The 27,670-nt window shown below is 42.5% G+C and overlaps 1 protein-coding gene across 3 annotated transcripts in view; it reads left to right on the top strand.

Moving 5' to 3' along the window:
- Nucleotides 1–27,670, top strand: part of IWS1 (interacts with SUPT6H, CTD assembly factor 1) — a 278,708-nt gene that overhangs the window by 218,943 nt on the left and 32,095 nt on the right. For 2 of the 3 annotated variants that reach the window (XM_033957615.1, XM_033957616.1), the window contains exon 11: nucleotides 15,022–15,133. In XM_033957615.1, coding sequence (XP_033813506.1) covers nucleotides 15,022–15,133 — 112 coding nt within the window. Of the gene's footprint in view, nucleotides 1–15,021; nucleotides 15,134–27,670 lie in introns of those variants that run through there. The other variant, XR_004540561.1, reaches the window with a different exon arrangement.

The raw sequence follows: 27,670 nt of genomic DNA, 5'->3' as shown, positions 1-27,670 counted from the left end.
GGAGAGGAGCTTTTTGGTGACTCTGTTGAAAACACTACACAAAAGCTCACTGACCAAGAGCAACATTGGGATGCTTTCGTTAAATCCAAACCTAAACCCTCAACTTCTAAATCTTTAAAGCCTTCTTCGTATCAAAGGTATTTTTCTTCAAAACCAGCTACTCCTAGACTGCAGCAGAAAAAGCAGAAGCAACAGCGCCATCAAAAATCTCAATCAGCAGCTCCTCCAAAGCCTGCTCAGTCATTTTGACGAGCTTCTAGATAGCATAGCCGCTGTTCCTCTTCCCCAGCTTCTTCCTCAATCAATTGGAGGTCAGCTCCAATTGAATTATCACCGTTGATGATTTATAACCACAGACCTCTGGGTTCTAAAATTCATTTGAGAGGGTTACTCTCTTCATTTCGTCACTATGCCATCATATCATCCTCCAAGAGAATCTTCTTTCAACCATCAACAGACATTCCTTCTTCTTCAGGAGGTGGAATCTCTTCTTCTTAAAGCAATTAAAAAGATTCCACCTCCAGAGGAATTGGGGACTTTACTCCCGGTATATCCTCATCCCAAAGAAGATGGGAGGTCTACGTCCAATTTTATACCTCAGGGGCCTGAACAAGTTTCTAATGAAGGAAAGGTTTTGTATGTTATCACTGGCAACTTTATATCTGCTCTTAGATCACAATGACTGGCTATGCTCTCTAGATCTGAAAGAAGCTTATACACATATTCCAGTGCATCTGACCTCCAGAAAATTCCTCAGCACCATTATCAATACAGAGTCTTACACTTTGGCCTTGCATCCTCTCCCAGAGTATTCACCAAGTACCTGGTTGTAGTGGCAGCAGCAGCATTACGGGATCAGGGTCTCCAGGTGTTTCCCTATCTGGACGATTGGCTAATCAAAGATCCAACCTCACAAGGGGTGATGGCAGCGACTCGGTTGACAATTCTCTTCCTTCAGCGGTTGGGTTCGAAATCAATTTCCCCAAATCCCAACTTCAACCCTCTCAGAATCTGCAATTTACCGGAGCTCTTCTAGACACCATCTCAGATTGTTTCTCCCTCAGCAAAGACAAGAGAATTTGTTTCCGCTTTGCGATCAGACTTACCATCTTCCATCAATCTCGGCCAGGCAAATGATGGTACTCCTGGGTCATATGTCTTCCACGGTACATATTACTCTGTTTGCAACACTTCATCTCAGGAAACCTCAGTGGACTCGCTTTCTACCCACTGTCTCAACACATTACAGTCGCATCTTCACTTCGACAATCCCTGCAGTGGTGGATGAACTCTTCCAAGCTTTCCAGAGGGTTTTTATTTCAAACAACTCCACATCAGAAGGTTCTAACCACGGGCTCGTCCACCTACGCTTGGAGAGCTCAACTGGATGGTCTTTGCACTCAGGTTCACTGGTCTACCCAGGATCAGCTTTGCCATATCAATCTCTTAGAACTCAGAGCGATTTACAATGCTCTCAAAGCATTTCATCACATTGTGCCCAACCATGTCCTTCTAATCTGCACGGTCAATCAGGTGGCAATGAGTTACATAAACAAGCAAGGAGGCATGGGCTCTCCCCTTCTTTGTCAGGAGGCTCAAAAGATTTGGCGATTGCTTGCAACATATTTTTGAAAGCAGTATACAGTACATTCAAGGGGAACAAAATTCTCTCGCAGACACTCAGCAGGTTTCTTCAGCCACACAAGAGGATGCTCAACTCTGCAGTTCTAAATCACATATTCTCTCTCTGGGGGACTCCTCAGATTCTATCCCCCAATCACAAACTGCCCCATTTTTGCTCCAGGTAATACTCTCCACAACGTCTGGAAGCAGATGCATTTCTTCTGGATTGGACACACAAGTTTCTTTATGCATTTCCTCCAATCCCTCTCATCCTCAAGACGCTTGTCAAGTTAAAACATGACTCGTCCACAATGATTCTGATAGCTCCTCTGTGGCCCAGTCAACCCTGGTTCTCCCTTCTACTTCAACTCAGTATCAGGGAATCAATGCTTCTTCAGATTTTTCCATCTCTTCTCACACAGAGTCACAGATCTCTTCTGCTTTCCAATCTTCAGTCTTTACACCTAACAGCTTGGTTATTCTTGGGATGACATTGGCTGACAGTCATCTTTCTCATCCTGTCAGACATATCTTAGAAGCCTCAAGAAAACCGTCTATGCAGCACTGTTAGCAGAAAAGGACACGATTTTCCACTTGGTGTACTCTTCATTATGATGTTGCTAAATCTACCTCTATATCTTCAGTATTGGATTATCTTCTACATCTATCCAACTCAGGCTTCAAGACCACTTTGATTAGAGTTCATCTCAGTGTTATCAATGTGTTTCACAGCCCATTTGATGGTAAACCTCTAACTACTCATCCTATTGTGTCCAAATTCATGAAAGGACTTTTAAATGTCAAACCACCTCCAGTAGTTTAGGATCTCAATCTTGTTCTCTCTAAACTTATGAAGCCTCCTTTGAAACCAGTATCTTTGGTTCATCTTAAATACCTCACTTGGAAATTGGTTTTTCTCATCTCCCTTACCTCTGCTTGAAGAGTAAGTGAACTTCAAGCACTGGTGGCGGATCTACCGTTCACAGTGTTTCATCATGACAGTCATACTTCGCACTCATCCAAAGTTCTTCCAAAAGTAGTCACTGAATTCAAGCTCAATCAATCCATTGTGCTTCTAGTGTTCTTTCCTAAGCCTCATTCTCATCCTGGAGAAACTGCTCTTCATACTTTGGACTGTAAATGAGCTTTGGCTTATTAATTACAGAGAACTCAGCCACATAGAATATCTCCTCAACTTTTCATCTCCTTTGATCCTAATAAGTTGGGATGTCCTGTATCCAAGAAAACTATTTCTACATGGTTGGCGGCTTGTATCACCTTCTGTTATGCTCAGGCTGGGCTGCAATTGAGGAGTTGTGTCACAGCCCTCAAAGTCTGAGCTATGGCAGCTTCAGTTGCTTTCTTACGTTCCACTCCTATTGATGAGATCTGTAAAGCTGCTACTTGGTCTTCAGTTCATACATTCACATCTCACTACTATCTGGAATCTTTTTCCAGATGGGATGATCACCTCAGCCAAGCGGTATTGCAAAATTTATTTTCTTAATGACCAACACTCCCTCCATCCCATTCAGGGAGTCCTACATGTGAGAATATGATGCCTGCTTGTCCTGGGATAAAGTACAGTTACTTACTGTAACTGGTGTTATCCAGAGACATCAGGCAGATATTCTCACAACCCACCCACCTCCCCTGGTTGGCTTCTTAGCTTCCTAACGGAACTGAGGTAGGGAAGGCATTCGCAAATGCACGGTGCGGGCTGTTCACGAACTTTCTCAAGTTCTTAAAGTGGCGATGCACTTTTAAAGCTGTCCATACCGGAGCTCCGTGACTGATGTTACCCACATGTGAGAATATCTGCCTGCTGTCCCTGGATAACACCTGTTAACGGTAAGTAACTGCTTTGTGAGAACACCTCCTGCTGGTGAGTAATTTCTCTATAATGTCAGATCCTTAGTAGACATCAAGGCGATTTATAAAATCCACTAAGTCAACAGAACATCAGACAAACAACAAACACAAGACAATAGAAAAGATGGGGGAGAAAGTCTTGTACAACAAAGTAAGCCTTATCCAAAATAGATATAGAAGAAAACAAGTACAAACAGGATATCCCTGTCCTTGTTAGTGGGTGAGGTCAACTACTAGATCCCACCCAGGATAGAGAAAGCTATAGAGCTTTCTAGAACAAATCACTGAATATTTGAAGCATTTTCCTCATCAGCATTGTCAAGTGGGACTATCTCGTTTTTGTTTTTCTACCCAAATCCACCTGATGCAAACTATCCTCTCTCTAATAATTTTTTTCTGCATTTGAGTAGTTTACAAATTCATTTTTCTTGGTAATTATACTATAGTTTTGTAATTCCTCCTCTTGGTGATCAGTAGGTGAAAGATTTTGCACATTTTTAAGAGGGAGGAGGTATTTTGTATTTATCTCATACTTTTTCAGTAGTAGTAGTAGTAGTAGTAGTTCAAGGCAAGTTACATTCAGATATTGTAAGTATTTTCTCTACCCCTAAACAGCTTACAATAAGTTTTAATAAGAAGCAGTGGTGAGATAAGTGACTTGCCCAAGATTTCAAGTGATTTTCAGTGAAATTTGAACTCTGCCTTCCTTGGTTCTTAGCCTTCTTCTCTATTAGACTATTTCTTTCTTTTGCATCAGGCGGCTTTGAACTGATCTTCAATAAATACAACTTTTATATATACAGTACATTTTTTTTAAGTACTCTCTATTCCTGAATAGTGTGGCTGCTAGTAAATTTCTTAAGGTACTGCAACTTCTTCAGAATTCTGCTGCCAGTGTTGATATATCTCATTTCAACCATATTATGCTGGGTTCCTGATACTGAACCATAATTCATGTTATGTCTTCATGTTGTCTTGAGACTTTTATTTCATTTTCTATCCCGTTGTCCCCAAGAGTTCAGAACGAGTTTCAGGTTAAACATACATAATTTCAGTACAAGTTTACAATACAAGTTTTTATCCTAACCTGACATACTAGGGGCCTAATATTAATATACATAGAGGGGCATAATCAAAACACGCGATCCGTCTGGCTCTGCTGAGATTTTGACGGTGTCTCCATCGAAAGGCTAACCGTGTGTTCTTGAACAATGTGACGGCTGTTGCTTATGTCAACCGTCCGGAAGATAGGAGTCCCCCTGCTGAGCTTGGAGGCTCGGATGCTCTTTGCCTGGGTGGAGAGACATCTGATGGTCTTGTCCGCAGCTCATGTGGCCAGAGTAGAGTAGACAACGTTCAGGCAGACTTTCTAAGTCATAAGATTCTGGACCCGAAAGAATGGTCCCTGTCTAGGCTAGCATTCGAAGCCATAGTGCGCCGGTGGGGTCATCCCACCTTCGATCTGATGGCATCCTTGGGGAACCGGAAGGCGGACAGGTTCTTCAGTCGTCAATGGGAGGTTGGCAACGAAGGGCTCGACACTCTGATTCAACCTTGGGCCAAAGGGGAACTTCTGTATGTCTTTCTCCCGTGGTCTATGATAGGGTGCATTCTGTGCTGGGTGGCCTCTCACATGGGTCCAGTAATCCTAGTGGCCCCAGACTGGCTCAGAAGACCTTGGTACGCAGACCTAGTGGGATTGAGCTCAGAGAAGGGTCTGCGTCTTCCTTGCCATCGGAGATTTCTCAAGCAGGGCCTGATAATACTTCAAGATCTGGACCGCTTTGGTCTTACCGCCTGGCACTTGAATGTGCGGCCTTGACAGCTAGGGGCTACTAATCTGCAGTCATCACTACGCTCCTTCAGAGCAAGAGGAAATCAACTGTCAGCCTACGTGAAAGCCTGGAGGTGCTTTCAGGCTTGGTGTGCGGGGGTTCAAGTGCAACCTTTGGCCCCGTCAGTGGCACATGTTCTGGACTTCCTGCAGGTTGGCCTCAGGAAGGGTCTAGCGGTTTCTTCTCTCCATGTCCAGATTGCAGGACTGTTTGGGTCCCTCTTCTCTAGGGGGTTCTCTGGTGTCTCACCCGAACGTTGTCCGCTTCTTGCAGGGGGCGGGGAGGATGAGACCACCCTTGCGACTGCCTTGTCCCTCGTGGAACCCGAATCTGGTTCTCCGCTCTCTGGCTCGTCCGCCTTATGAACCTCTGGAGGAGATTTCTCTGAAAGATCTTACTATCAAGATCGTCTTCCTCATTGCTGTCACTTCTGCACGGAGAGTGACGGAGCTTCAATCTCTGTCGTGCAGAGATCCTTTTCTTCGCATCCCGAAATCTGCGATGGTTTTAAGGACAGTGTCTACCTTTCTCCTGAAAGTGGTTTCCCGCCTTTGTTCCCTCTGGCTCCAAGTCTAAGGACCGTATTTTGCAGTCTCTAGATGTTAGGCATCTCCTTTTGAGATACCTGGAGACCACAAATAAGAACATAAGCATTGCCTCTGCTGGGTCAGACCAGAGGTCCATCATGCCCAGTAGGTCCAGGACCTGTATAGTATTCTTCTATCTATACCCTTCCATCCCTTTTTCCTTCAGGAATTTATCTAATCCTTTCTTGAACCCCGATATCGTGGTCTGTCCTATCACACCCTCTGGAAGCGCATTCCAGGTGTCCACCACCTTTTGGGTGAAGAAGAATTTCCTAGCGATGGTTCTGAATCCCTTTTAATTTTCCGAGTGCTCTCTCGTTCTTGTAGTTTTTGAAAGTTTGAAGATTCTGTCCCTCTCCATTTTTTCTATGCCCTTCATGATCTTGTAAGTCTCTATCATGTCCCCTCTAAGTCTTTGCTTTTCCAGTGAAAAAGTCTTTCAGCATATGAAAGGTTTTACATACCTTTTATCAATCGTGTCGCTTTTTTCTGGACCCTCTCGAGTATCGCCATATCCTTCTTTAGGAATGGCGACCAGTTTTGGATGCAGTACTCCAGATGCGGGCGCACCATCACCCGATAAATGGCAGGAATAACTTCTTTCATTCTGGCTGTAATACCTTTCTTGATAATACCCAGCATTCTATTCGCCTTCTTTGAGGCCGCTGCGCACTATGCTGATGGCTTCATTGTCTTGTCCACCATTACCCCTAAGTCCTTTTCTAGGGTACTTTCACCCAATTCCAGCCCTCCCATCGTATAGCTGTACTTTGGGTTTCTGTTTCCCACATGTAAGACTGCATTTCTCCACATTAAATTTAATTTGCCATCTCGCCACCAACTCTTCTAGTTTGTTCAGGTCCCTTTGTAAAGCTTCACTGTCCTCTTTTGTCCCAACTCCATTAAATAGTTTGGTGTCGTCTGCAAATTTTATTACCTCGCACTTCGTCCCTGTTTCTAGATCGTTTATAAAAACATTGAACAGCAGAGGTCTGAGCACCGATCCCTGCGGAACACCACTCGTGACCCTCCTCCTACCCTCTGAGTAGTGGCACTTCACTCCTACCCTCTGCTTCCTACCCGCCAACTAATTTTTGATCCATCTATGTACGTCTCCTTCCACCCCATGGCTCTTCAGTTTCCGTAGTAGGCGTTCATGGGGTACCTTGTCAAAGGCTTTTTGGCAATCCAAGTATACAATGTCTATGGGGTCCCTTTTGTCCATTCGTTTGTTAATTCCTTCGAAGAAGTGTAATAAGTTCGTTAGGCATGATCTTCCCTTGCAGAAGCCATGCTGGCTTATTTTCATCAGTTTATTTCTTTCTAGATGCTCATCGATGCTGTCTTATCAGTGCTTCCGCCATCTTCCCCGGAACCAAAGTCAGACTTACCAGTCTTTAGTTCCCCGGGTCACCTCTTGATCCCTTTTTGAAGATGGGCGTAACATTTGCTATCTTCCAATCCTCCGGGATCACACCTGTGCTCAGGGATAGGTTACAAACCTGCTGTAGTAGTTCCGCTATTTCCTCCTTTAGTTCCTTCAAAACCCTGGGATGGATTCCATCCGGGCCCGGAGATTTGTCACTTTTTAATCTATCTGCCTGTATGTCTTCGAGGCTTACCTCCATTGATGTTAATTTTTCTACCTGGTCACCTGTGAAGATTTTTTCAGTTTGGCACCTTGGATGTGACCTCCTTTGTAAATACTGATGAAAAGAACATATTTAGTCTATCCGCCACCTCTTTTTCCTCCTTCACCACTCCTTTTCTATCTCCGTCATCCAGCGGTCCCACCTCCTCCCTAGCAGGCTGCTTCCCTTTAACATATCTGAAAAACAGTTTGAAATTTCCTGCTTCCCTGGCTAGCCTCTCTTCATATTCTCTTTTTGTTCTTCTAATCATGCGGTGACATTCTTTTTGATGCTTCCTGTGCTCTTTCCAGTTCTCCCCGGTTTTGTCCTTTTTCCATTCCCGGAATGAATGTTTCTTGTCTCCTATCGCTTTCCTCACTTCTTTGGTTATCCACGCCGGGTCTCTGGTTCGGTTCTTTTTGCATCCTTTTCTAAATCTGGGGACGTACAGATTTTGCGCTTCATTCATCGTGTCTTTGAATAGTGACCAGGCTTGCTCTACAGTCTGGGATTTCTTTGAGTTGCTCCTAAGTTTCTTTCTTACCATTACTCTCATCGCTTCGTAGTTTCCTTTCTTGAAGTTTAAAGTTGTCGCTGCGGTTCTCTTCCCTTTCGATATTCTAACTTCAACTTTGAACTTGATCACGTTGTGATCGATGTTTCTCAATGGTCCCACTACTTACACTTCCTTTGCAGGTCCTCTTAGCTCATTGAGGATGAGGTCCAGAGTGGCATTTCCTCTAGTTGGTTCTCTGACAAGCTGCTCCATGAAGGAGTCCTGTATAGCCTCCAGGAATCCGGTCTCCCTAGCACATTTTGAGTTTCCAAGACTCCAGTCTATCCCGGGATAGTTGAAGTCTCCCATAACAATCATGTTACCGCTTTTGCATTCTCACCTCATCTCGACTTTCATTTTTTCGTTGCTTGCTTTGGATTGCCCAGGTGAGCGATAGTACAGGCCCATCTTTATCTTGGGCCCATTTCTTCCTGGTATTTTAACCCATAGTGATTCCAATTTGTCGGTCGTCGCCGCTGTGTTATCCTTTATGTATAGGGCTATTCCTCCTCCTTTCTGACCTGACCTGTCCTCGCGATAAAGTTTGTACCCCGGTAGTACTATGTCACATTTGTTTTCTTCATTCCACTATGTTTCAGAGACTCCAATGATGTCCAGGTTCTCATTTTTGGCCATGACTTCTAGTTCTCCCATTTTGTTCCTTAGGCTTCTTGCATTAGTATACATGGAGTTTAATCCTGGTGTTTTTTTTTGTCTTCGTTTTCTTTTTCTGTGTTACGTTCGTCTTATCATCCTCATCTAGAGCTGTCAGCTTTTGTTTTTTGCCCATTGTGTTTTCCCCCTGTGCTATGTCCTTCTTATCCTCCTCTTGGTCTGTCAAGTCTTGTCTTTTGCCCGTTGATTCTTCCCAGCATTTTTCCCTCTCAGTATCTTCTCGGGATACCTTTTTCCGAATCATCGACACTTGGTCGACTGTCGGCTTTCTCCTTCTTCTTAGTTTAAAGCCTGCTCTATTACTCTTCTGACGTTGTTTGCTAGAAGTCTTGTTCCCGACACATTCAGGTGTAGTCCATCTCTCCTGAAGAGCTTGTTTTTGCCCCCCAAACATCCAGTTCCTCTCGAAATGGAACCCCTCTTCCTCGCACCATCTCATCCATGCATTTATTGATTGTAGTTCCGTCTGCTTCTTCACATCTGCCCTCGGTACTGGTAGGATCTCTGAAAACACCATCTTCTGAGTCCTCATCTTCAGCTTCCTTCCCAGAGTCTTGAACTGTTTGATCAGTGCATTCCTACTGTAGTCTCTCCTGCTGACATCATTTGTCCCAATGTGGATCATCATTGCAGTCTCTTCCGTATCTGCTCCTTCTAGGATCCTTTTAATTCTGTCGACGATGTCCTTTGTTCTTGCTCCTGGGAGGCAGGTCACTAGTCGATCCTCTCTCCCTCCTGCTATGTGGCTATCTACTTGCCGTAGGATTGAGTCTCCCACTAGGATCGCAGACTTTCCTTTTTTCAGTTTTCGCTCTGGTCGTAGGTTCGTGTCCTCGATGTGCTTCACAGCTTCCTCTTCTAGGCATCGACAAGACCTTGCCTCCTCTTCCTGCGGGATACTTCTATGGGCGTCTTCTTCCTTGGAGTCAGATTGCTCCTGTTCTCCATTCCATGTGTATGTAACTTCATCTTCACTGTGCTGTTTGTTTTCTTCCACCCTCCTGTATGCCTCCTCAATGAACTTCTCGAGCTCCCGGACTTGTTCCTCGATGTGCCTCTCTCTCATAGGGCCTTTAGTCATCCCAATTGGGTCTTCTGTGATGTAAAGTCCCTCCAGTTCCTGAATCTTGTACTTCAATCGACTAACTTCCGCCTTCAAGCTTTTCAGTTCCTGACACCAACCGCATACATACGACTGCCTTCCCGTGGGGAGGTAGTCATACATATGGCAGTCTGTGCAGTACACTAGAAAGCTCCTCTTCTGGATTCCCTCTGCTTCCATTGCTGTCTGCCTTTTTGGAGTACTCTTTATTATATCGCTGGTACCCTTTTGCTTGTGTGTGTGTGTTTTCTCTCCTTGCTACTTCCCTGTTCCTGTTTCTTTTGTGTGTGTGTTCTCTTCTCCGCTTGCTACTTCCCTATTCCTGTTGTTTCGTATGTATGTGTGCCCCCTCTGCATGTACTATGTTTTTTTCTTTTGTGCTAGTTTGATTATTTAGCTGTTCTTTGTTGTCGTCCTTACCTTGCTGGTATTCCCTGGTATCCTTGGGTGTACTAACTCGGCCCTTCGCAAAGGCACTCTCACTAAGGTGAGCGCCTTTGCTGCTCGCCTTCGCCGCGCATTGTCTTTGCGGCCTTGCGCACCGGGGTCGGCCTGCATCCAAGGCTGCCATCTCGAGATGGATACGTGCAGCCATTTCTGCTGCCTATGTGTCTGCAGGGGTGAAGGCTTTCTCGTGGGCAGAATCTCATGCAGTCTCACCTGAGGAGATTGGTAGGGTGGCCACTTGGGCTTCTCTTCATACCTTTACCAAGTTTTATCGACTTGATGTGGTGACTAAGTGTGATACAGCTTTTGGGGCTTCTGTTCTGGTGGCGGGCTCATTGGGCCCCCCTGAGAGTTGGGACTGCTTTGATACATCCCTAGTGTTCAGCCTCCAAAAGGGATTGTACAAGAACGAAATATTAGATTTCTTACTTCTAATCTTCTTTCTTGTAAATCTCTGGAGGATGAACACCCACCCGTCTATTCTGTCCGATTCATTGGTTGCCTATTCAGTAACAGGTAAGCTCTTTTTTGTCTTTGACCTCTAAGAATCACGGAAGTGTCAGTTGATGTACAGTTAAGGGATTAGAAGAGTCCCTGGTTGGTGCCCTTTCTGATACTCAGACTGTGTCTCCTTTAGTGCGCAGTTATGCTGTTTTGCAGTTTTTAAATGTTCCAATTTCTTGTTCGTCAAATTTTTGGCCTTGTTGGCATTTGTTGGTTATGTAATGGTTTATCATGAGCAGAATTGACTTGTAATGGGGAGTCCCCACACACCCCCTCTCTCTTTCTTGTGTTTCCTGTTTGTGCTAGATCTACTTGACTTTGCTACCAACTGAGACTCATGGGAAGTATCCAGGGAGGTAGCCTCAGAGGAAGGAGGCAAAATTTGATTGTGAGCCCTGCAGCCAAGGCTGGAAAGGATGCAAGACCCTAGTGTTCAGCCTCCAAAGGAGATTTACAAGAAAGAAGATTAGGGCTGAACTCGGTTAACAACATATTAATAGAATATACAAGAGAGAACAGAAACACTATCTTTTATGCCAAATATTTTTTTTCTTTTATGGTTAAAGCTGAAGAGTTCAGCAAGGGATCTGATCTGTGAGGGTAGTCGATTCCAGTGGTTTGGTATGAAGTGGGAGTAGGACCGTTGTTGGTTTGCAGTCGAAGGGCACGACTAGGGTGTGTTTTGAGGCATATTTCATCCTGGGAGCAGAGAGACCGGTTCGGCACGTACAGCGGAAGCTTAGCTGTCACATTTTCCGGCGCCATGTCGTATAAGGATTTGAATGCAAGCATCAGGCATTTGAAGACACGTTTGTCTACGGGCAGCCAGTGAGACGACACTAGAGCCTGGGAGACAAGGTCGTGGGCACAGAGGTTTTTTAGAAGTCTGATCACCGAGTTTTGAACACGCTGGAGACATCGTACATTCTTCACTGTGAGACCGTTGAATAGCACATTGCAGTAATCAATGTGGGAGAGTACTAAGGCATAGATTAGTTGACCAAAGTTGGACTCTGAAAAGTAGTTCCTTATTTTCCAGAGTTGTTGCAGGTAGTAAAATGAAGAAGATACCACCTGAGAGAGACAGTCGGAAAGTGACAAATTGCAATCAAGGAATATTCCTAAGCTGCACACTTGGTCTTTTGCAGTTATAGTAGTCGAGTCCCAGCCCAGCAAGGGACGGGCAAGGACACAGCGTTCTTTGCGGTTCCAGTCTTTATCCATCTTGGAGGCGTTTAGTTGTAATTTGTTTACGGACATCCAGTTTTTGATTTCTAAGAGACAGATTAGGAGTTTCGCAATCTGAGCGTCACGATTTTCTTCTAGCAGTAGGTGTAGTTAGATGTCATCTGCAAGGGAGTGAATCTGTGTTTGATATTTTGGGGCTATGTCTAAGACAGGTCTAACATAGAGATTTGAATAATAGGGGGTGGGGATAGCAGAGCCCCCTTCAGAACACCGTATTTGATCAGTTTCGATAGCACGTCATTGAGCACAATGCTTCGGGATCTTTTATTCAGGAAAGATGAGAACCATCGTAGTCTCTGATCCCGATTTCAGAGAGCCGCTCAATGGAGAGAGGGTGGTCAATAGTGTCAAAGGCCACGCTGAGAACCCGTCAGCACCAGAAGGACATCATTATCCTTGTCCATGAATTTCCATCAGTCATTAATGGAGTGCAATTGTTTTTTCCAGGATCTTGGAGACAGGTCTAAATTTGCCATGCACGTTAGGGTCGAGCGTATGTTTTTCTCAAAATTGGTCTGATTGCCGACTTCCAGTTTGCGGGCACTATGCCCATTTGTAGAGAGGTGTTGATGAGAGAAAGGATGGAGTCTACAAAGGCATCTTTCACCACCACTAGGAGGTGTTGTGTACAGGGGTCCAGGTTGGATCTGGAAGGGCGAATTGTGTCTAGCATCTCAGTGATGTCGTTGCAGGAGACAGATTTGAAGTTAGTTAGGTTTCCAGTTGTGGTTTTTGTTGTTTTGTCTGAGTTGCAGGGGGACAATGTCCACTAAGCTTGTTTGGGCTTGCCTTCAAACTTGTTTTGTCGTCTTTCTTAAATGGCCAAGAAGCAGCCTACACAACAAAGAGCTTTTTCATTATTAGCTTCAGCAGTATGGAATTCTTTATGCTTTGAAATTAGAATACTTGATGATCTTGATGCTTTTCACAGCCAAGACATTTTTATTTTCTCAAGCTTTTAAATGAAATTGTGCTTTTGTTTTATTTACACTGTGTGATATGTTGAGTTAGACATTTATATTTTCTATAAGCCATCCAGAAATGTTGTGATTGTGTTTATTTAAAAAAAAAATATTCTCTCTCATTACCTTGTGAAAATTTTTATCAGTGAGTGCTCATTTTATGTTGACTATTTGTCTTCTAATGTCCCACAATCAAGACATTGGTTTCAAGAATTGTGGCTGGTGTGGCAGGACAGTATTGAGCACCAACATTTGTGATTTGTGTCTTATCATGTCTTGGACCCAAAGATATTTTTAGTTGTGTCATGTCTTCAGGTCCCATATTTATGACCCAAGGACATTGGCACTAGTGGCATCAATCCCAAGGACCCAGAACCTGCACCAGATGTGGAGAATATATAAAAATCAAAGAAACAGGACAGACTTCTATAAAGGCTGTCAGAAACAGACCGTCATCAAATGTCCTCTCCAAACAATGTGAACGATTCTATGGCGTTGGTACTGGCATCAAAGGACTCCGATATTGAAGAACAATGAGAAAGCATTTGCATCAGTCCTCATCGGGCCATGATGCTAGGATCAGGAAAACTGTGCTGCTGATATGCCACCTTCCAAGCAATCCCCTCAAACAGATTTGGGGAATTATAAGAGTCTTTGAAAATCTAAAGTTTGGCCACTAATACAAGTGGCATAGAAGCTGTGTTAGAATCCTGAGAGATATATGGATGAGAATGTGGGAAACCCCTGTCTGTATCTCCTATTAATAAGAAGGTCAATTCCATGTATAGAGAGTCCAAAAGACTTGGATTCAGACTTGGAAGTGTTGGTTGAATCTGCCCTCAAAAGAACCCAGAAATACAAGACTTCACTCCTCAGTGCACCCTAGGAGGGAGGCTCAGACTTGGAAATCTTTTGGAAAGAGATTGCTTCAGAATGCTATGCGCTCGACCTACATAGCATCCTATCAGCTCTTCATGGGCTTAAACTTACAAAAACATGTTTAAAACTTTATTGGTGACAACTACAATACATAATATACATATCTGCATATAAATGCTAGATATTAGCATAACAGACGCCAACACCAGAATATGAAAAAGTGAAGAATATTCAGAACTACTGTAGTAGTCTTCTGAAACTGTACAATTAATTCTAAGAAATTGACAAAATAGTGTATGTGCCAAGTATTTTGTTCAGGTACAAATAGTTTTAAACATAAGCATTGAGATTTCCCATTTTACCTGACCTAGTTATTCCCTTCCAAAATTTTGGGGTTTTCCTAGGGGGAAAAAATGGAGAATTTTTTTCTACTCTTTGTCTAGTCCCATCATCCTAAATTTTCAATGATAAATTTTTTGAGTAGCGTGTTTATATTTGAAAATAAGCTTACATTTTATTTGATTCTTCTTGTTTCCTTTGGAAATTTGGTAAATATGTAATATTTTTTTTTAAAACTTATTTAAAAAACAATAAGCTTACAGTCTATTCATAGATTAGTAAGCTGCCCATAGAGGCTGAAGCTTGCCCACTATATAGGGCAGTATATATTAGGACATTTGGTAGGAGCCTATTTAAAAGATAGAATATTAGTGTAACTGGGTGTGTGCGTGCATAAAATTTAGGCAGAACCACTAAGGCCAATCATAAATCTGGTGTAAAGGTTCATGCCAAAATGATGGAGATATCTTATAGTATTCTATAAGTTATGTTTATAAGTATGAGTCCTGTCCATGCCGTGCCCTGCCCAAGCTCCTTCTAAGAGTACACCAACCTAACAAAACATGCTATGTAAGTTGTGTGTAATTATGAAATAATGTTTAGTTGGAATTTTGGCATTTTTGTACCTACACATGTAAATGCCATTGTTCTAAAAATTTATTCTCATAATAGGTGCATAACAGCACCTATTTTATAGAATTGTCTTAATGTCTTGCATAGTGAAATGCATATTGTCAGCATAGCAAATTCTCTTTCCACAGACGAGTGGTCACGTCCCATATTTGGCTTAACTTCAAACTATAAAGGAATGACACGTGAAGAGAGGGAACAGAGAGACCTGGAGCAGATGCCTCAGCGAAGGCGAATGAGCAGGTAGTTTTTATGCTGAACACTATAAGGTTCTATACATGCTCGCATTGCAGATACACAAATCCTTGTGACTTTTTATTATTGAACGTGTTTAGAGCAACCCCCACTGCCATTGTTTAACTTGTTACCTTGCATTGGTCATTGTTTACTCCACTATAATTGAATAACCACAAAATTCTGTATAGTCTGTTAGCCAGGAATGTTCTTTTAGGCCAGCCACTTTAGAGATAACTGTATTTTTTGTGGTTTTTATGGATTAAATAATAAAGCACTGATATAAAGAAATGAATCAAATCAACAGTGAAATGGCTCTCAGATGAAACAGCGGCTGAAGGCAAGGATAGTAGAAGCCAAGACTATTTGAAGAACCAACATGGCCTTTGTTTTGACTTGCTTGCATGCATCAGGGGTCTGGGCAGTCTTCTTCAGGAATTAATGAGACATGGACAAAAGACTTCCCAGTCCCCTGACACAGGTGAATAAGCGAAAATACAGCCCATGTGTTTTCAAATAAAGTCTTGGCTTCTACTCTCCTTGCCTCCAGATATCCTTTATCTGAAGGACATCTCACTGTTGATTTGGTTTGCTATACATTTGTGTTGATTCCCCAAGGACAGCAGGCATATATTCTCACATGTGAGTGAAATCATCCTTGGAACCCAGTATGGACACTAAATACACTGTTACCTTAAAACTTTAGGTAAGGCCCATACCATGTACTTGCTGATGCCTTCTGACCCAACGTTTGCTTACATTAAGTTGTCCACGAGCAGAAAAGCTGTGTCTTTGGTATCTTCTCAACATGTCAAATTTTGAAGTCTTTTTTTTTTTTTGTGCCTTCCTGATATTCTTTCCTTTATAATTGTTCATTTTTATAATTTTCAATATTTTATTTGAGTTTGATTCATTTCTGTCAATTTTTTTTTTATTTTTGGCCTTTGGGCCACTTTGAGGTCCTTTTTCAGCATGCTTCGGTATATTTTTCACTTGAGCTCCCTAGGCCATCAAGCCTTTTGAGTTCGCTTCGGCCATTTTTCTCTCCATGTCAAAGAGGGTGCTGAGTAGCCTCAAGAAATGTACTCGATGTAATTGGACCATTTCAGGCTCTGACCCCCATAATTGGTGTGTTCAATGTTTAGGTCCTGAACATTGGGATATTCATTTTGAACTCTGTCTGTGTATGCAAAAGAGGCCACTCAAATCCTGACAGGTTCAGTGCGATAAACTTTGCGGTTCAGCAACCACCATCAAGCATGGTGGGAGATTCAGGGCCCAACACTCAACCTGCATCAACGTTGGCATCAGTATTGCCAGCATGTGCTCTGGCCCCACATAGAGAGCATCAAACAACGGGCTCTCTTAAGAGACAAGACTCAACATCATCTTTGTACATATCTCATACTTTGGGGACGCTTCATATAAGAAAGCTAAGAAGCATAAACATTCCTGCCCTTCTAGGTTTGACTTTTAGTTCTTGCAATACAGGTTCACACTGTGGTCTGCATTTCTGAAGTACCTTGTCTTCTTTTGGCAGTGCCAATTGGATTGCAGCTCATTGCACTGGCTATGGGGAGGAGTAGCCTGATGGTTAGTGCAGTGGGCTGAGATCTGGGGGAATAGGGTTCGATTCTCTCTGCAGCTTACATACTAGGGCAGACTAAAGGTTCATCAAACCCAGTATGCTGTTTCCAACATTGGCCAAAGGTCCCAAAGAATAAAAAGATTTGCCAGTGTAATAGGTGAGACATTCTAGACCACAGGTTATTTCCCTTTACTCGCATGGACTGCAGAAAAGAACCATACCAGGTTTTCCACTCTGTCTCTAGGGTATTTCACAAGCTAGCTTAGCTCCTCCCCTCAGTCTGTCTCTTCTGTATGGCTGCAGGTGTTAGAGTACTGCTCTCCCATATTTATTATTTTTAATTCAATGTAGTTTTGTTACCTTTCGCGATTCAAGCACTTTTAAAAGCTGCCTGCTTGAGAATTTGCAGACTTTGGTCTGTAGCTGGCAGGCCGATCCTTTCGGGGTACCTGCTAGCTGGTCTGCTAGTTTTCTTTGGAACTCAGGGCCTTCCCTGGCCTCACTCCCTGTTAAGCGGGGGGTTCGGCCACAGACCGTTTAGCACATTTAGGGGGCTCAGCAGTGTTCCGCAGCGTGCAGGCTGCATTTCGTGCCTCCGCCCGTCCTGGTGCGCAGTCGGTGGTCCACGGGGGTGGAGGTATGATTAGATAGCCACGTTTCGTAACCTTCGTCAGGGGCAAACTCAGGGGCATCTCCCGATGCAATAGACTTCAAAAGCTGGTTTTAGAGTAAGGCTCCCATTAGCAGTACAATAAAATGAGGAAATAGTTAAAAAAGCAAAACAAAAAAAAAAACCAACCAAAAGGATCAGTGGCAAAGATTAGGACTGTAAACCAGGCTTGGATGTTATTTAAAAATGTCATCATGGAAGTCTAGTTTTCTTTTCAACAAACTACAAAAAATACAGTCATGCAGCCTGTGACCTAAACCATTGCCCTCCATATTGAAACCACTGTGCAGCCCGAGAACAGGACTCAGCAGCACCCCTAGCGGTTAAACATAAGAAGTGCACTGACGTGTGACCCGGACTGGAGTCACCCTGCAGGATTGGAGTATTAAGAGGAACTTAGAAAAAAACACAACTCCAGTTGTATAATAATGTAAGTTTTACTCCCAAAATAAAGTCAAGAATGGCACAAGCAAAATGGATAATGATCTTTGCAAAAAGAATCATAAGGCAAAAACAAAATACCAAAACAAAATAGTAGCTCAGGTTTCTTCCTTTCCAATAAAGAATAATAATGTTCCTGAGCTTTTGCTCTCCTCGGAGCTTATTGGCTTGGTGAGCTCTCAGCCTGGTCCCAAGCAGCAATACCAGCAATAAAGTTCTCTGCTCTGTTATGTGTACAGTTCCCAAAACAAAAGCCTCCAGCAGCCTTTGGAGCACTGCTGGGAAATAAAGAGTGTCCTAGGTTTGCCTTACAACAACAGCTTTTCAAACAGCTATCAAAAATTCCCTCCCAGGGTGTTAGCAAACCTCACCCAAAATAAACATTCTTAACTTCAAATATTCAAACACAAAATGCAGAGTTCAAAACAGTCCAAACAAACTGCCAGTGTAGAAAATCATTACTGGCACCTGGTAGTAAACCCAACCTCCATCGGTACAGGATCTTCACCAAATTCTATAGGCAGACTCTCTTGCAACTCCATAGCAGTTTCTTCATCCGGAAGTTGTAGATCCAATGAGTCACCAGCCTCAATTACCTCCATGGATGTACTAGTCTTGCCTCTGCCTGGACTAGGGGGGTCATTGTGGGAGAGGAATCTTATCCTTCTCCCTAGCCTGCCTAACTGTTTTTCCAAAATTGCTGCCTTTTCTAGAGCAGGGCCCCGCCCTGATCTAGCTGAGTCAGCAGGTGCTTGCACAGCTCTTGGGCTCCCCCAGTGGTGACCTGGATATCTGCCAGCAGGCAAGTTCTTGGGCCTACTGGCTCCCCCTAGTGGATAGCCTGATTTTACAGTCTCTAATTCTGGAGGATTAGTAGGCTCCGGGGAATCAATATAGTGTCCAGGACGGGCTTTGGGTGTACCTCCCCTGGGCTTTCTACCCCCCCCCCCTTGCCTGCTCTCACCGAGACCTCGGCAGACCTAGCGTCTGACTGGTCACAATATCTACTAAAAAATGCCAGTATCAAATTCCGCTCTCTCCTCCTACAGTGGATGCAAACACTGCTCACTGACGGCCTTTTCCCACAAGACCTCAACGAAATCATTGTCACCCCTATCCTAAAAGACCCTAAAGGAGTAACGGATCAACCTTCCAACTACAGACCCATAGCATCAATACCACTTTACGTCAAAATAATGGAAGGCCTAGTAGCCAAATTCCTCACTGACTATCTAGAAGACCACAACATACTCCACCATACACAATCTGGCTTCAGAACCAATTATAGCACTGAAACACTATTAGGATCCCTCCTGGACACAGCTAGACAACATCTCAGTACAAGAAAAAAAATATTCCTCATACAACTAGATCTATCCGCGGCGTTTGATCTGGTTGACCATAACATTCTTCTACAAATTCTGGATGCAATTGGTATCACAGATAAAGTGCACACATGGTTCCAAGGATTCTTAAAGACCATGTGATGTACCTCAGGGATCCCCTTTATCCCCCACACTCTTCAACCTCTACATCACGTCCCTCTGCACCTGTCTAGATAAATCAAACATAATCTCCTACAGCTATGCAGACGACATCACCATTCTTCTCCCTTTTGATCAACTAAAACCCTCCATGATAGACACTATACATAAAACATTAGAAACAATAACATCTTGGATGAAAGACCACAAACTGAAACTAAACTCAGAAAAAACAAAATTCATTCTCCTAGAAAATGATAAGGACACCATCCATTACAAACCTAGTAATCAACTCAACCACATTCCCCATGCAAACCACTCTAAAACTACTGGGAGTGACGATTGACAGGTGCTGTACCATGCAACCACAAATCAACAAAATAATACAGAAATCCTTTGCAATCATGAGAAACCTAAGACAAGTGCGAAAATTCTTCGACAAAACTCAATTCCGGATCCTAGTTCAAGCCCTAATGCTGGGTCTACTAGACTATTGTAACATTCTCTATCAACCCTGCCCCGTGACCATGATTAAACAACTGCAAACAATCCAGAACACAGCCCTGAGACTCATCTACTCTCTGAGAAAACATGACCACATCACCGAGGCGTACCGCCAACTCACACTGGCTACCAATTCAAGCAAGAATACAATTCAAGTTCTACTGTCTTCTATTTAAAACCATGAACGGAAACAGCCCAATATACCTAAACAACCGTCTAATCCGAACCACCTCATCCAGACAAAGGAGAACCCACGCTCCATTCACATATCCCCCAATCAGAGAAGTCAAACGGAAAAAACTGTATAATGGCTTCCTGGCTACACAAGCAGCGAGATTAGACCGCCAATTCTCCACTTTGCTGATAACGACCCCTGACTACAGAACATTTAGAAAAGAAATAGCAACCATGCTATTTAAAAAATCCCCGATACCCAACAATCGAAACCAACCTAACGCCTCCCCACTCTCTAAAACAACCTAACGCCACAAGAACCACCTCATCTCTATGAATCAAGTTGACTACTCCCTAACTATTCTATAATTCCTCTGGAAATGGCCAGATAGATCCTTTTTGTAATCCGCCTTGAACCGTAAGGTAACGGCGGAATAGAAATCACTAATGTAATGTACTTGTGTAATTTTTTTTTTTCCTTACCATTCTCTTTTTGTCAAACTATCATTTTGTTTCTTTTTAATTTATCTTTGTTGAAAGAAATTTCATCTTTGATTTTTCATTTTAGGTCCTTCGAGTTCTTTTTTGTCCATTTTCAAAATAAGCTTGAGTATTCCTTTCACTCTTAATAACATTCATCTGGATTTAGTAACATTTTTAAAAATATTGGGTGTCATTATTGACGATAAGTTCTCCTATCATGAACATATAAGTAATACTGTTAAATTCTGCTTCTATAGATTACGCATGATTCGCTCGATTTCTAAGTTTCTCGAGCCAAAATCACTAAACATTTTAATCCACTCCTTAATTATCGCTAAACTTTATTATTGCAATTCAATTATTAAAAAACATCACACAAAAAGAAAAGAAGCGTCTTCAAATAATACAAAACACAGCCGTTAAACTTATTCATAACGGTAAAAAATATGATCACGTTACTCCTTTCCTGATCAATTCACACGGGCTTCCAATCAACCATCATATCACCTTTAAAATATTACTCTTAGTATTTAAAACTCTGTCCACCAATGAACCGCAATTTATTAATAGAATGCTTATTCCTTAAAATACACCGCGCTCCCTCCGATCTACAATCCAAAAGCTCATAGTAGTCCCTTCCTTGAAAGTTATCGGAACCAGACGCCATGATATGTTTTCGGTGATGGCCCCACAACTTTGGAACACTTTGCCTCAATATATAAGAGAGGAAAATGATCTCAGCTGTTTTAAAAATAACTTAGTTTTTTTTTTAAAGATGCTTTTAATCTTTAAATTATACTCAAATTGTAAAGTAGTTACCTTCCAGGATTATACTACCCCCTCCCTAAAGTTTTTTTCCATATATGGTTCTTTTTTCTACTTTAAAGCACTGATTTGTAACTTTATTCCTCCATCCCTTGTGTAGCAATTAGTCTGTAAGTTTGTCGGTCTAACCCATTATTTTTAAATTTTAAACAGTATGTCTAAATGTATGTTCATTTTTATTGTATTGTATCTCGCTTAGTAAATTTGAATAAGTGATTTATCAAATCAAAATAAAACTTGAAACTTTTGGGGAGTTAACAACTACTCAACCTTCCCAAACCATTGAATCTTCCAATCTCATGTCCTTCCATGTCAAAACCTTCTAGTGGCTTTAAGCGGTGCACTTGATGTTACTGTACTATTTCCATCACTGACCCACACAACTGGTGTGTTCAGTGTCTTAGTCCACAACACCATCGCAATTCTTGCACAGGCTGTTCCAAATTACAAAAATGGTCACTTAAAACTCGTCAGCTCCAATTTGAAAAACTTTTTGTATTGGCATCGAGAGTGCCTGCTATGCCTGCTGAATTTTACACCAGCATGTAAAATTCGGTTTCGACTCAGGTACTGACATTTACTCCTTGCTCGATGTCTTCACCAGCAGTGCCTCTATTGGGAGAAGTACATAAAAAAGCTAAGAAGCATAAACATCCTTCTTCCTCTGCACCATGAACACATTTGAAGCATTGACACATTGAGACCCAATCGTCATCCCTTCAGTTGGTGTCTCCCTTGAGGCTTGTCTCAATATCAAGGTCACCAACGCCTTGACACCCAGTACAGCCCACACCCTCAGTACCACTCATTACACCAGAACCAACGCTCTCTTTACAAGTCCAGATTCAAGAATTGATACAAAGGGAGTTGGCTGGAGTGCTACAGAAGCATACGGTGCAGGTACTAGCCCAGTCCGAGCAATGCTCTCAGTTACCATCCAGAGCTCAGTCTTGGACTCTGCATAGTCATCGATTTGGTGTCGAGATCATCTAAGGAGCAGAGTTTTTCACACTACAGGCATTCCAAATCTTGATATCGACACCCTTCATGGAAAACATCTTGAAGTACTTCACGGTACACCCCTTGACATTCTCCTCTATGTCGTCTTTCATACAAGCCATTGCCTGGTGTCAATCTCGACGTTCTTCATCCCAGAAGTATGGCATCAAACACTATGACTCTGATCTGTCTTGGCAATTTTCTTCAGACCACCAGGAACTATCTGCTGAGGAATCCTACGGCACCCCTTCAGTCCCTTCTCCTTGCAGAAGGTCACCACCAGAAAGTCTTGTCTTTTAGCAAATTTATAAAGATGGAATCTGAGCTAGAGAATGACACAAGGGAAAAATTTGTCCCTATCCCTGCGAGCTTGGTCCTCGTCTCCGCCCCATCCCTGCAAACCATCTGATTCCATATGCACAAGCCTCGAATATTTTTAACTGAACTTATTTTATTAAAGTATAAAAAGAAACAGTATTCTGTACAATTGCCATTTTATAAATCAAAGCTCTGGCTGCCAAACTAGAGGAAGAGATCTTCAACTGGCAAGGCTTTGTTTATAAATGTTTATCAACACAACTACAATACTACTTTATCCTAAAGAAAAAAAAAGAAATAGAAATTTTTTTTCTACTTTTGTTGTCTGGTTTCTGCTTTCCTCATCTTTTGAAATTTTGCTATTATCTTCTATACAAAGTTAAGCTTTAGTTTAGTTCTTGTCATTCAATTCCTGCCATCCACTGTCAACCTTCTCTCTGCCTCTTCCATATGGCATCTGCTCCGTTTCTATGTCTCTATCAGAAACTGTTTTGTCTCTCCCTTCCAAATCTTCCCCCCTCCCCAATAGTCTGGCACCCATCTTTTCCCCTCCACTCCCCCCATAGTCTGGCATCTCTGTCTTCTTCTCTTCCATCTTTCCTTCCCTCCCCCAAGTTGTTTTTAGCATCTTTCTCCTCCATTCCTCCCATCAGATCTGGTATCTGTCTCCCCAATCTTCAGCATGTGCTCTTTTTTTTTTTTTTTATCCCCTCCTTCCATCTAGGATATGCTCCCCTCCTCTCTCTCCTCCCCACTTCCCTTCAGCGTCTGTTCCATTCTCTCCCTTCCCCACTATCCTTCAGCGTTTTCTCCCCTCCCCACTAACATGCAGCATCTGCTCCTCCCTCCCTTCTCCACTTCCTTCCGTGTGTTCCCCTCTCTCTCTCTCTCTCTCTCTCTCCTACCCACTTCCATGCACGTGTTACCTCGCATCACCCCTCGCGATCGCACGATCCAACAGCCCCCTCCCTCCTTCCCCTCACCTTCACTGGCAAGTTTTATTTTTCTGTCTCCGAGCGGCCCTAGCCTTTTCTCAAGTCATGTGTGACTGCCTTGAAACGTTTCATCTGACACAACTTCCTAGCAGATATTCTCATATCCTTCTCTCTTCTTCTAGTTGGCTTTTTTACTGAACTGATGGTCCTGCAAGCTGATGGTGGGCGGGAAGCCACCAACACATGCACAGTATAGGTAGTCATGAGACTGAAATCTTTTTAAAGTGACAGTACATTTTAACACTGAACGTACTGGGCTCCGTGGATGACTTGCCCACATGCTGTCCTCGGATAACACCTGTTACAGGTAAGTAACTGTGGAGGAGGGTAAATGGTGGAGTGCCGCAGGGTTCTATACATGGAAAAGGTACTATTTAACTTATTTATAAGTGATCTGGAAATTGGAACGACGAATAAGGTGATTAAATTTGCAGATAACACTAAACTGTTCAAAGTTGTTAAACGCATGCATACTTTAGGAAATTGGAAGACTGGGTGTCCAAATGTCAGATGGACATTCTTGCAACCTTCACCTCCTTAATTTTCCTTCAACTTATTTGTTAGCACCAAGATACTTTTTTAGAAAGCATCTGAAGGAAATGTCTAACCAGTTCTGAAACTATACAGTTGAGTAATTACTATTATGTACCTTCTAAAAGGAAGATTCAAAGTAATCAACAGGGAACAGACCTCTTGATCACTCCTGAAGTGGATTTAACAACTTTCTTGGAGGATTCGCAAGATATTACTACTAGATCCACTCTTCTAGTTACTTTTCTTTTTGAAAGTGACATGTTACTAGTAATGAAAAGCATACTTTGGGGAAAAGAATTGAGCTTCTGTGGTGCAAAAATAAATATCTTTTCTGATGTATCCAGGGCCACTCAGCTCAGATGTAAGACTTTTTGGGCCTTGAAGTCTTGAATTGTGGCTCTGGGTGCAACATATTTCCTTAAATACCCTTGCAAATGTCTTGTTAGTTATTAGGTGAAGGAATTTTCTTTTGGGGAACCATTATAGTTTGACGATTTTCTTAAAGGTCATGAGAAATAGGTGCTTAGGAGTTTGATTATTTAGCCACTTGTAGAAAGTATTACCTATTATTATATCAGTGGCATTATAAAAGTGGCATTGTGAGATTCAAAAGTGAAGGGGAGGAATATGTAGAAACTGAAGTAAAGGCTGAATTGCTTAACAAATATTTCTGTTCTGTGTTCACAGCTGAAGATCTGGGACGGGACTGTAGAAGACAAATGCAAATAGGGGATGGGAGTGGTAGACCCTGATCAATTTTCAGAGGATTGCGCTCATGAAAAGCTAGCTAAAGGTAGATAAAACGATGGGGCCGGATAGGTGTACATCCGAGGGTGCTGAAGGAACTTAGGGAAGTTCTGGTGGCTCCACTCACTGACCTTTTCAATGCTTCTCTAGATTCGGGAGTGGTACCGGAGGACTGGTGAAGGGTAAATGTGGTCCCTCTACACCAGGGGTCTCAAAGTCCCTCCTTGAGGGCCGCAATCCAGTCAGGTTTTCAGGATTTCCCTAATGAATATGCATGAGATCTATGTGTATGCACTGCTTTCAATGGAGAAATCCTGAAAACCCGACTGGATTGCGGCCCTCAAGGAGGGACTTTGAGATCCCTGCTCTACACAAAAGTGGAAGTAAGGAAGAAGTAGGGAATTACAGGCCAGTAAGTCTGACTTATGTAGTAAGCAAATTAATAAAAACACTTCTAAAACCGAGAATGGTGAAGTTTCTGGAATCCTGTGGATTACAGGACCAGAGGCAACATGGATTCACTAGAGGTAGGCCTTGTCAGACAAATCTGATCAATTTCTTTGACTGGGTGACCAGAGAATTGGGTCGAGGGAGTGCACTAGATGTGGTGTATTTAGATTTTAGCAAAGCCTTTGACAGTGTTCCACACAGATGTCTAATGAATAAACTGAGTTCTCTTGGGATGGGCCCCAAAGTGATGGGCTGGGTCAGGAACTGGTTAAGTGGAAGACAACAGAGGGTAGTGGTCAATGGAAATTGCTCTGAGGAAAGGGATGTTACCAGCGGTGTACCTCAAGGTTCTGTTCTTTTTAACATTTTTATAACTGAAGGGCTGTCAGGTAAGATTTGCCTCTTTGCGGATAATACCAAAATCTGCAATAGAGTAGATATCTCGGATGGTGTGAATAACATGAAGAAAGACCTAGCGAAACTTGAAGAATGGTCTGAAATTTGGCAGCTAATATTTTATGCTAAGAAATGCAAGGTCATGCTTTTGGGCTGCAAAAACCTGAAGGAACGATACAGTTAGAGGGTGAAGAGCTTATGTGCATGACAGAAGAGCGGAACTTGGGTGTGATTGTATGTAATTATCTTAAGGTGGCCAAACAGGTTGAAAAGGTGACGGTAAAAGGAGATATTGATGCCCCTGTATAAGAATCTGGTGAGACCTCATTTAGAATATTGTGTACAATTCTGGAGATATCTTCAAAAAGATATAAAAAGGATGGAGTCTGTTCAGAGGAAGGCTACTAAAATGGTGTGTGGTCTTCGTAATAAGGCATATGGGGATAGACTTAAAATTCCAATATGTATACTTTAGAGGAAAGGCCGGAGAGGGGAGATAGATATATGATAGAGATGTTTAAATACCTACATGGCATACTGTAAATGTGCATGAGTCAAGTCTCTTTCAATTGAAAGGAATCACTGGAACGAGAGGGCATAGATTGAAGTTAAGAGTGATAAGCTCCAGAGTAATCTAAGGAAATACTTTTTTACAGAAAGGGTGGTAGATGCATGGAACAGTCTCCCTGGAAGAAGTGGTGAAGACAGAGACTGTTTCTGAATTCAAGAAGGTGTGGGATAGGCAGGTGAGATCTCTCAGAGAGAGAGAGAGAAATAATGGTTACTGCGGATGGGCAGACTAGATGGGCCATTTGGCCTTTATCTGCTATCATATTTCTATGGTTTATAGAATTTTCTAGAAGTAGTTCTCTCTATCATGATGTGGGCTTGTAGAAAAGATTATCGAAGGTGAAAACCTAATCTTCCATTCTACCAAAGCTCAAGTACCTTCTTGGGGCCGAGCACTCCTTGGTTTCAACTCAGGACATCTGCAAGGTGGCAGTTTGGTCTTCACGTCATTCCTTTGCTTGTCATTACTGGATTAATCATAGAGGCTTCCAGAAAACCTTCCACACAATGCTGTTATCACTTTAAGTGGACTCACTTCACAATTTGGTGTAACCTCAACACTTTAGATTCAATAACTCCTCTCCCATCAATTCTGAATTAATTCTTCTTTCGGATTCTGGTCTCAATACTAATTCATTGCTCTACAGAGGTTTTTCTACAGAGAGATTTTCTCTGCTTTTTTTGGTATTATACAGGCTCATGTTTATTTTTGTTGCGGTTTGTTTTGTGACCTTTACAAATTAGGGACCCCTAATGAAGGGAGTGTTAACCAAAACACTTATTACTGGTTAACCAAAATTATTACTGGTTGGATATTTACACCTGTCAGGATGCCGCTTTTGGGGCCCAGGTTTTGGAGGCAGATTTGTGGGGTTCTCACCTTTGGTGGACACTGCTTTGGTATTGCCTTTCTATGCCAGCCTAGAGGGACACTATGGGATGAGAAATTAGGTCTTACCTGCTAATTGGCTTTACTATAGTCCCTCTAGACTGGTACAGAGCCTACAACTGCATATGTTTCTTGTCTGTACCTAAGTTTGCTCTGAACTGCAAGGGGTTGGTTGTTAGGCCAGAGTTAAAAAAAAGATAAACACCATCATGACCACCACCAAAAACCCCACCAAGCAAAACAAAAAAACAAAGAGAGAAATTGAATGTTAATTTGGCTGTATGAGTTACGATGCAGCTCTTTGGCATATTCACCAAGGATGTTATTTTGCAAATTATTTCTGTATAGAGCACATCAAGTGGTCACTTCTGTAGTCATGAATGCCCTATGGAAGGCTATCTGGTCTGTTCTAGAATTAAAGAGGTCAGGCAGCAGCAGCTCAGTTGAATTGAGTTTGAGAAATGTTCAGCTGTTCTTTC

This window comes from Geotrypetes seraphini, chromosome 9 (assembly GCF_902459505.1).
Source record: "Geotrypetes seraphini chromosome 9, aGeoSer1.1, whole genome shotgun sequence".
Taxonomy (NCBI): Eukaryota; Metazoa; Chordata; class Amphibia; order Gymnophiona; family Dermophiidae; genus Geotrypetes; species Geotrypetes seraphini.
This window is presented reverse-complemented; position numbering and strand designations above follow the sequence as displayed.